The 10,691-nt window shown below is 55.1% G+C and overlaps 1 protein-coding gene and 1 long non-coding RNA gene across 2 annotated transcripts; one reads left to right on the top strand and one right to left on the bottom strand.

Annotated features, from left to right (window-relative positions):
• Positions 1-1,258: 1,258 nt before the first annotated feature.
• On the bottom strand, positions 1,259-5,712 carry TLCD2 (TLC domain containing 2). Its single transcript, XM_033078185.2, is given in 10 exon segments — positions 1,259-2,542; positions 3,986-4,068; positions 4,551-4,633; positions 5,005-5,319; positions 5,414-5,451; positions 5,454-5,530; positions 5,533-5,562; positions 5,565-5,610; positions 5,612-5,667; positions 5,670-5,712. Coding segments are annotated over 10 exon segments (1,122 nt in total). The 5' UTR covers positions 5,698-5,712; the 3' UTR covers positions 1,259-2,176.
• Positions 5,713-5,798: 86 nt separating this feature from the next.
• Positions 5,799-9,648, top strand: LOC117006172. Its single transcript, XR_004419958.2, has 3 exons — positions 5,799-6,303; positions 7,149-7,625; positions 8,914-9,648. It is a non-coding gene; the product is annotated as an uncharacterized LOC117006172 (long non-coding RNA).
• Positions 9,649-10,691: the final 1,043 nt, after the last annotated feature.

Genomic DNA, 10,691 nt, shown 5'->3' with positions numbered 1-10,691 from the left:
CGCCCCCATGGCCACACTATAGCCCCTAATTGCCCAGCAAGTAGCCACCCACCTCGTCGCCCCCTTCCTGCCTCTCTCCAGGAGCACAGGTGCCCCCCAGCCCTCAGTGCTTGCCCAGCATCTGTGAAAACTTGAGGTCCATGTGTTGTCAGGGCCGCTGAGCAGCCAGGCAGGCTCTTGCCTTAGGGTTTTGCCAGGATAGGGGCTCCTATGGGGAGAGGGGTTTGTTCTGGAGGTATTTTGGATGGGGCTGGAGCGAGGGTGATAGGGTGGCAGCCTGGGATGTTGTTCTCCAGCAGTTAATTCTCTGATTGACATCCTTCTTCTAGCCCCATGGTCCCCCATACAGTGCGAATAGAGAGGTGAGTCCTTCCCTAAACCTTTCAAGCCAAGGCTGTGGCACTTTCCATCGGGATGAACAAGCACGGGGCATCCTCACCTCCGACCTCGGTGACCTGCAAAGCCACTGCTTATCCCACCTTAGCCCTGTGGGAAAATCACAGCGGATTAAGAGGCGCCCAAACCAGCTCTCCTGGCCCCCAACCCCACGTGCTCGGGGTACAGGACATCCATGTGACAGCAGGAATGTGGGAACACAATCCAGGCCTTGAGAAACATCCCGCCTGTGGGCAGAGGCAGCGCTTTTAGTGGATGCAGAGGCTGTGCTAAGGGCAAGGATCAGTGGAGCAGCTCCTGGAAAATTTGGAATACATGGCTCAGACCAAAGAGAAAGCCCTGGGAGCTGTGAGGGGCACACAGGCACTTTGACACTGCTTGAGGTGACATACCCAAACCTGGAGCATTGTGCCCAGCACCTGGAAGCTTCCCTGCTCTCCACAAATAGAAACCTAAGCGGCTTTGAGCACGTATTGTCTCCAGCCTCACACTGCCCATGGATCACTCATCTTTCCCTGCCAAGCAGGAATGTGTCCCCTTCCTCAAAACACGTGTTACCATCTCTGAGCAGTGCCTTGCTCCAGCCTGTCCCCAAGCTCTTCAAACCAAGTGAGAGATTTTGTGTTAAAGCTTATTTGCCACACAAAGAAAACGTGACTGACCCAGTGGATTTCTCCAGACCGCGTCACGTAACTGCAAGTGGGATGATCCTGTTACATACACAGTGCTGGGCTGCTGGGGAACAGCCCAGTGTGTGAGAATGGGTGAGGAAAAGGAAATGTGGAGTAGAAGAGCATTCATAAACCATCTTCCTCCATAGAAAGGAGAGGGGTGAGGGAAAAAAAAAAACCAACAAGAGAGGTAGAGTGTGCCAGTGTACAGTGTATTTTCACTCCATGGCAGGGAGACACAGGGTAAGGACTGTGTTAAGCAGTGACACCCCCAGAGTGGGCTGGGATGCTGAGTCCTTTTGTCCCCTTTCAGTCCTTTCCCCTCAAGCCACTTCATTTGCAGCCATTTATTAAAAGCTCATGTTAGTAAGAGCCTTTGCTGCTGGGTGAGAGCGTTACACCGGGCTCTGCAGCACAACTTGGCATTCCTAACAGATGTCTGAATCCTAAAAGGTGCCTGAAAATCCCACATCTGTGGGAAGTGACCATCACACAGCATCCTCCTGCCAGCCACTCGTGCTCTCCCACGCTCATTTATGGGCACTTAAATTATCTGGGGACAAAACAACATGAAAAATGCTCCAGTTGTCAGGAGAGGTTGGGGCTGCCCCCGACCTGCACCCCACAGCGGGCAGCAGTCCCCAGCCAGGTCTCAGCCTGGGACAATCTCCTCAGGGAGGGCTCATCAGTGCAGGGTTTGGTTTGTACTGACCATCACCTCACAGGCAAGCCTTGGAGCCTGTCTTGCTGGTGCTGTTCCCATAGGAGATGCCACAGAGGACTCGGTGTCCTGTGGCTGACGGGGTTGGAAACCCCCTGTGGTGTTGGGATGTCTGGAAGAGCAGTGGGGAAACAGCGCTGCTCTGCCCCCTTCTCATCTCAGTGGTGCCTCAGGGAGCTGTGAGAGCTTCTCTGAGCATCTCCCAATTGTCCAACCACATCATCCAAAAGTGTTTGGGGAGCAGAGCCACGGTGCCTGGTCCACGAGCACCTCCTCTGCTGTGCAGGGCCCAGGACCTTGAGCCACAAGAAAAGCCTGGATGCTCTGTTAGTGCAGCCCCTCCACTTGCTCCATGGATCTGGAACTGCCCCCCTGGCAGGGGAGGAGCCTATTCCTCCTTCTCCTGTCTGCATTTGAAGAAGTCACTCCGCAGCAGGCGGTAGAGGAGGATGACGTTCATGGGTGTCATGATTGCCATGCCCGCCGTGCCCACGGCGTGGGCGGCCGGGGGCACGTTGTGGCGGTTGAGGAAGAGCCAGCGGGTCATCCAGGCCAGCGTGGCCATGCGGAACACCACGTAGGTGCCCAGGTTGATGAGGCTGTTGAGGCGGTAGCAGGTGGTGTGCACCAGGTTGGCCATGAGCAGGATCTGCCGCAGGTGCAGGAAGATGGAGTTGATCTCCACCAGTAAAGCCACAAGGGCAAAGCCCACGTACTGGTGGAGCAGCACAGCAATGCCAAAGCAGATGATCACCTGGGAAGGAGGGAGAAGAGAGGCTGAGCCCAGGGGCTGTTTGCTCTCAGCTGCTGCAAGCTGGAACCCTCCGTGCTTGGGCACAGCATGGAGCAGAGGTGGAAAGAATCATCAGAGCAATGCCAAAGCACTGATCATCCCTGCAGCACTACAGCCTGTGGCACCTCCTCACCACTGCATGAAACCTGAGTGGGCTTTTTGTTCCAGTCTTAAGCCCCAGGCTGGCTGAGGAGACAAAGCAGCCTGACCTAACCCTGCTGTTGTGGCCTGGGGAATGCAGCCGGCTGTGGCCCAGCAAGTTTTTCCACACACAGTGAATGGACAGGAAGGGAGACTGTAGCCCAGGGCTACAGCTGCTGCTGGCTCAGGGATTCTCCCCAGCAGGCACCCTGCAGGGATTAGGTGGCTTTGGTGTATCAGAGAGCCCCCTGAAGCACCCTGGGGCTGTAGCAGAGGATGGGGCTGTTTGGGACAGGATTCCTGCCCCGCACCCTCCCTGCCAGCCAGGGGGACAGGCTCTGCCTGCCCACGCTTCAGCACACTCAGTCCTTTCTTTGGTTTATGCCATTAATGCTGTTCTCTGTATGGGCTCTGTAATGAGATTATCTGCTCCCCGCTCGTTAAGTCACTGTCTTGGCTTGAATTAGCTCTATTGTGGAGATGAACTTTTGGCTCACCAGCAGCAGCCAGCAGAGCCCCAGGGCTCACTGACAGAGCAGGTCTGACTACCCTGTCTCATCCCAGGTGAGTGCCAGCACTGTCCCTGTCCCCCTCCCCAGCCCTGCACACCCCAAGCCTCCCCTGAACCCTGCAGCATCTCTGCTGCTCAGCTCCAGGCTGTGCCACACCCCTGCCCTGCAGCACCCACAGTCTCAGCGTCACAGAATTGTTTTGGTTGGGAAAAACACTCCGGCACCCAGACATCAAGGTGATCAGAGAGAAAGCCACACAGGGCACAGCAAGACAGGCAGAAGGCACTGGAGTGGGGGTCCTGCATCACAGCTGCTCCGGCCACACCAGCCCCAGGTGAGAGGAAAACAGCCCAGGGAGCAGGAGGTGGATGGAGGGGGTGTGCAGCCCTTCCAGGCAGGTGTTCCAGAGGGCAAGAGCCACAGGAGGTGAGCTGTTCACCTGTGCCAGAGGGGACAGCCAGGTCACTGCTGTCAGTGACACTGTTGTGGATCAGCCCTGCCCTCTGCCCCCATACTCTGTGTACACATTTTTTTTCCCTACTCTGATTTTGGGTGCCTTTCTGCAGACCCTCTAAGAGTAGAGTCCTGCAGGATCAAGAGGACCTCCAGGCTCTGCTGCCTGGGCTTTTCTCCCCATGAAATAAAACCAGACTTTGTAGCAGGCAGCAAACACCCCCACAACAACAGCAGGAGCCCCACTGGTGTCCCCCATCCCCAGCCTCCCTGGTGGTACCTGTGCTGGTGCACTTACCACAGAGTGATGAAAGAGCAGCTCCCAGGACTGATGAAGTTTCTGATTGCACAACATATCCACAAAGTCTTCCAGGAAATAGCCTGGGATTGGGGAGTCCATGAACAAAAAGGGGGTCAGAAAGGGTTGTGCCAACGAATCCCCCCTGCCCCAGGGGGCTCTGCACCCGTCTGGGCTGGGGCAGCCCCCCCAGGGAAGTGATGGTCACATCTGTGTGGGTGGGGAGTCACACACAGGAAAAGAAGGAAATCGGTGTGGTTTGGGTCCCTCTTACAATCATTCTGTAGGAAGTGGCACCCATTAACTCCACCAACCCCCTGTGGGCACTTTTGGGACTCCCGGCTCCCCCCGAGGACGGTGGAGGGCAGCCCGGTGCTGCCCAGTACCTCCTGGCTGCGGGTGCCGTGGGACAGAAAGGAGCCACTGTCCTTTGCCAAGAATAGGGCGATTGTTTGAGGTGCCTGAGACATCGCGACATGGCTCGAGGGACCGGTGTCAGGCACCAACGAGCCCGTGAAGACCCCTCGGGGGTCAGAACAGGGGACAGTCCATGGCCACACCTCACCTACAGATACGGCGACCAGGCTGTGCGCCCCGGGCGGGTGTGTGCTCACCAGGTCGTTGGACAGCTCGGGGTGGAGGTAGAACCTGCAGGGAGAGAGGGGCTGTGAGTGTCGGGCAGTGCCTCCGGTTCCCCTTTTTCCTCCCGGTGTCCTCAGTACCCACCTGGTGATGCCGACCCTCCCCGGAGACCTCCTGTTGCCCTGCTCCTCTTGTCCTGTTTTCCCTGGAGCCTCCCCATCCCCTGGTGCCTCCCTGTCCCTCGGACCTTTCTCCCTCTCTCAGTACCCCCAATCTCCAGCTCCTCACACTCCCAGCATCCCCAACACCCCCATTTCCCTTAGTGCCCCCTTGGCCGCAGGTTCCCATCGGGTTCCCTCGATGTCCCCATTCCCTCCCAGTGTCCCTGTCCCCCCCGACATCCCGGTGTCCCTGCGGGGCCCCGCGGTGCCGCTCACCCGGCCAGCGCCCCGCCGCCGCTGAGCACGCTGTGCGCCAGCGATGTCCAGATGTTGCGCCACTTCCAGCGCTTGTGCCGGGCCGAGGGCGGCGGCGGCACGAGCCGCTCCAGCCCCCGGTTCAGCAAGCGGAAAGCGGCGAAGGAACCGGCCACCACCAGCAGCCCCGGGCTGAAAGCCATGGGCATCCACCGGCCCGCCGGGCTCCCATGGGACCGGCCCCGCTGCCCGACGGGCTCCGCCTCGCTCAGCCCCGGGACCCGCCCTGGGCACCGGCACCGCCCCGGGCACCGGCACCGCCCCGCCGGCACCGCCCTGCCGAGCACCGCCCGGGCGGGGGCACAGCGAGCATCACCCCGAGGGGAAGGGCCGAGCCCCGCTGGCAGTTCCCACATCCCCCCGTGCGGACACACAGCGGCGGCGCTTCCCGTCGGGGCGTGGGACACGGGCAGCGGGAGGACGGGAACTGAGCGCCCGGGGATGCACCCACCCTCCCCGGCATCGCCCGGCACAAGCGGCGCCAGCTGGAGCCGGCTGAGAGCGCGGCACGGAGCGGGAACGCGTGTCCCGTCACTGTGCGGGAACTGGGGGGGCTTCCCTCGTTCCCCGGAGGTTTCTCCTCCACCTTGGTGGCACCGGGTGGCCGAACCCCTCTCCCATGGATGCTGCGGCCGATCCTTCACCCCAAAGCATCCCCGGCAGGTGGTGCCCGTCACCGTCGTTGTTTCCTTGGCAGGAGCTCCCCAAGCTGCCGCTCAGCCCGGGTTAGGACCCCCCCAGACCACACCAGAGGGGCTGATCCCACATCAAGGACGGAAAAAGATCTGATTGCCTTGCCTAAACATGCTCTGCCTCATCCCTCTGTCCCATATCTGTTCCCGAGAGGAGCTCCCGATGTCTGGGATACCCCAGCTCTGCTGTCTGGAGGTTGTGGAAATTCACAATCCCGTAGCCACAATTTTAGTTCTACCCTACAACTACGCTGCTTTTCCAGCTTCCCGTAATTTGATCGCTCCCTTGTTGCTTTTTGATGTCTCCAGCAGAAGCAGCTGCGCAGCCCTCGCTTCCCCTTCTGCCGCCGGGCTGAGTCACCATGTACACACCGATTAATGTCAAACTCCACCTCTCCTTTGAGGTATTAATTTTGGATGAAATCTTCTATTTCCTCTTCGCTGAAACAGAAGCGTGTGGAGCCTTGAGCTCTTAGTTGCTGTCCTGGCTGTGGGGTGATGGACACAAAAACATCAAATACACACCGATGGAAGGGACGCTGAGTGATTAAATCAAATTGGGAGACGGGTGAGGTTCTTTTCCAACCTAAACGAGTCTGTGTTCCTATGATAGTCCCAACTGGTAAAAAAAGCATCTGTTCATGCTGCACAAATTTGCTTAAAAGCCAGGCAAGACAACGTACTTTCATAACAGTTACGTGGCAGGGAGACGCTGCCTGAAGTAAAAGGCAGCCCTGAGTGCTCAGGGGATTTAAAATAATCTCGTGTATTAGGACTGAAAGGATCACACAGGCTAATCTGTTACTGAGAAGACCAAATGCAAAGACATTTTTGTTCAGCATAAGATGTGCTGGGGAAAGAGAGACATGCCTTGGAGACGTGCTGGGCTGCTCAGGGCACTGAGGAGAAAAATCATTTAACAATTAATTGAGTATAAAATTGCACAGTGCCGGTTTCCGAATGAGAAGTCATCTGCGGTCTTTTAGCCTCAAAAAATCTTGACTTCCCCGTTCCCTGGTGATAAGTCTGCCCTTCACCTGCCTGCAGGGAAAATCCCAGACCGTGGAATGTCTGCAAGCCCAGCCCCCTTTCCCCAGGGGCTCCTCCATTTCTGTTTATCCTGAGGATGAACATTCAGCCGGGCTCGGGGACAGGAATAGTTAAAATGTTTCTGGAGGCTGGAGAGCTTTTACCTTCCACTTCTGCATGGGTGGAATTTAAGCCGTGATTAATTGAGCCTCTGGTTCAAGGACTTTGATCCCACTGCTAGAGCACTACCAACAGTTACATATAAACTACTTTTTGGGTCATTTTAGCCCAGATTTCATTTAATTTAACCAGGACTTCCCATTGAGCTGTAGTTTCTTAAAACCCTAATTCCAGCCTTTTCTCCTTGTCTTCCTTCATCTGCAGCAATGGCATTAACCGGGGGCGGTTTTGGAACCGGAGACTTCCAAGCCCAGTTACAAACAAGTCCCTTGACACCAGATCAGGCCAAATATTCAATCAACCACACGCCACAGGCTCGGGGGCCAGGCTTGTCCCAAAAGAACCCGAAGGGAAGAGCAGGGGCTGGAGCTCTCGGGCGCAGCTGCCACAAGAGGTCCCTGCACGCCCGCTGGAGAGCTGGGAGCTCCATCCGATGGGATTCTCATTCCCACCTTATTTGGAGATACTGCCTTTTTCACCCAGATTTCCAGAAGTTTTCCGACTGTCCCCAAACGACCTCGTTTTGTGCGGAGAGGCAGCGGAGCCTGGTGCCGGGTGGCTGCTGTGCCTGCTCCCAGCAGGGCAGGGGACTCCCTGCAGACACCAGCAAGGACGAGCCCAGGTCCATCCCAAAATGCCACAGTGGGGACTTTCCAGCAGCAGCCGGGGTGTAAATCGAGGGTACAGAGTTTTATTCAATAGCTAGACAATCGTTTTTGTCTCCCTTACCCAGGCTGGAGTTTCTCTGCAGCATATCTGAGAGATACAATCCATTTTCCACAATAAAAAACTCGCAGTTTAGTGATAATCCACCACAGGAATTCTGCCAGCTGAGCTCTGTCCCCCCCCAGGGTGCTCCCCAACTACTCCTGGGTGGAGGTTTGGGTGTGCTTTTGCACTTCCACCATTCCTTACTTAAGGAGGAGCCCATTCTGCTCTCAAATGCCACAGAGGATTCACCAGAGCCAGCAGCTGTGGCAGCCAGGCACAAGCCATGCTCCTGGTTTTGCAAAGGTTCCCTCCCTTAATCTGCCTTTCTGCATCCAGGGAGTCGTAAAACCCATCTGCTCACCTAATGCCAGACCTGGTTCACACCTGAAGAAATCTGAGGAGTCCCAGGGCTCAAAACAAATCAAGCAGCTTGGCTTCCAAACTTTAATTAGCTGATGTCTCCATCCCTCTCTAAACTGTGTCACCACTCTGTCTGCTTAGGCCATGAGGAGTCAGATGATGCAGGAATGCTTTATATATCCACATCTCCATTCAGGAGGTCTGGAACTCCACATTTATAAAAGGATCTACTGTGCAGAATGCAGGTTCTGCATGGCAAAGCATGCCCAGGCATTGCAGAGGCAGCTGTGGAGAGAGCTGAAATCAATTCAAACTTGAGCATCCACCCCTTCCAGCCAGGAACACCTTCCTGATGTGGAAGCTGGATATTCTCCAGGTAGAACTTGCTGTGGACAGGGGAGAAAGGGATTTCAGTCTCTGTGAGTGTGGTGAGCAGCTCCAGAATTTAGGGCAAGAAATACCAAAGTGTGCAGCACTTCACCACTGACCTCAGGACTCATCTGGCAGAGGATGAGCCAGATGTGCTTGCACCACAGCCTGCCCATTTACCCAGGCCAGGTCTGCAAGCTCTCACTCCTGAGGGAAGGGTTTTCCTTCCACCCCACACTGTTTTGACCAGCCCTGCAGGTGTTCTGCTGCCCAGGCTGCTCATCCTTCCTGAGATCACTCCTGGAATACAATATCTCCCGGGAGCTTCCTAGAACCAGCATGTTCTGGTGCCAGATACCAGTTGCAGCCTGGGCACAGCAGCTGCCTGGCATGTGGCAATGTTCCCAAACCACCCAGGCAGAGCCTGCTTGGCCCACATGATAAATGACCCCAGGGCAGTTGATCTGGATGCTCTGCTCTTGGCCTTTTTCTTTTTTCCCAGGATTGGAAGAATATTTTTTCCCCTCAGGACTTGGCACAAGGGACTTGTTGGAGAAACCTGTGTTGACAGCAGAGTGTCCCTAAGGATGCTGCAGGGTCAGCTGTTGCTCCAGGGCTTGGGCTGGACCATCAGTCATGAACCAGTGGCACAAAGGATGTGTTCTCTCCTCCCTCCAGCTGCACAGGTATGCCATGGGATAAGTAAAATTCCATTGACTGGCAAATCCCAGCATGAACAGGTCTCCACTGCTTTCAGCAGCTGCCATGCCCCAAATATTACCCTCAAAAGTTTTGATTTTTTGAGCTGTTGATGTGCTGCTATTTGTAAGGTTTCAGGTTTCTTCTTTCCTTTGCCAGTGTTCACTGTGAAGTGGTGCCAGGTGTCTGCCAGGCCTGTATCCCATCTCTCACCATCACCAGACATGAATGTTAGGAAGAAAATGGGAAACACCACATATAATTATTCTTCCCCTGTAAGCAAATTCATTCCCAGTAAATATTTAATTTTCCTCGTCTTCTTCCCTTGTGGGATAAACAATTTTTTCCCTGTTTAATTCACCAGTCTCAAGCTTAAGTAATTTTGGATGAATATGCATGTGCTTTGTGATGACCTCACCATGCATTTGTTGGGGTTTTTTTGCACTTCAGACAGGTTAAAAATGAATCCTCCAAGGTGGAGGCACGTCCCAGCCCCTACACCCAGTTCAGCATCACACCCTCTAAACCCACTCAATTCCTCTTGTTTTACAAATACAAGCCCAGGAGCTTCCCCACTGCATCTCCTGCTGCTGCTGGCTCTGCAGCTTGGAACAGGTTAGGCTCCCTCCTGAATTCTCTCGTTATTAATATCACAAACCAAGCTGTTCTGAGAGCAGTGCCCCATTAATCACTTCAGCTCTGCTGCAGGTTTCACCTCACTTCCTCTTCCTGCAGCTGAGCAGTTTTCCTATGATTTGACTCCGTGGGTGCTGCTTGTTAAAATCTGTGGGTCTGGTAGAGCAGGGAAGGGCTCTGAGCTGGGCGAGCTGAGAAAAGGGTGGGAAAGAGATGAATCCACACAGCCATGCATGAAAAAATGTGCTACTCCAGCTGATGGTGGGGACTTGAAGGCAACAAAGTTATATCCTTGCCTCTAAACTCGAGTTTTCTGAGGGCCAGCAGCACTGGGGAGACACAGCAGAAGGGAAGGTATCCGATAAAATCCAAGGTCAGCTCAGCAGCTCGTGTGAGTCAGCACCAACGCGGGTGGCAGATCTGCTCAGAGATGTCTGATGCCCACCTGGGCTCTGTTTGTGGTTGAGGGCACCACTTCCTTTTCCTCCCTTCCTTCCTATGTTTAATCCTGACTTGTACTACAAGCAAAGGTTTAAAACCCTCTGAGTAACCACCTCTGGTTAACCTAAAAAGGGCCAGAAGATGTTTACAGAGCATCTTCCTGAAAATCAGCCTCCAATCCCATCCCATCCCCTCAAGGGCATGTTGTGTGTCCCTGACATCCTAACATCCCTGCAGCCAACCCCAACCCTCTCTCTGACATCTAATATCCTTTTTATCCTTTGTCTATCACCTTTTTAATATCCATTCTATCATCTTTGCCTCTGTCAGGCATTTTGTTTGGTCCTTTCCTGGGTGCTCAGCTGCATCCACCAGCATCCCGCAGCCGAATCTGCTGCTCAGCCCCGCAGTGCAAATGTCCCTGCACAGGCTCAGGCTCCACCTGCCTCATTCCAAAGCTGCACAGCTCTGTGCCTGCCCCTTTGCCCGTTCACTGCAGGTTTCCATCCGTGAGCAAACATTCTCCAGCGA

Source organism: Catharus ustulatus, chromosome 22 (assembly GCF_009819885.2).
Source record: "Catharus ustulatus isolate bCatUst1 chromosome 22, bCatUst1.pri.v2, whole genome shotgun sequence".
Lineage (NCBI taxonomy): Eukaryota > Metazoa > Chordata > Aves > Passeriformes > Turdidae > Catharus > Catharus ustulatus.
Note: the sequence above shows the minus strand (reverse complement) of the source record. Positions and strands in the feature narration are given on the sequence as shown.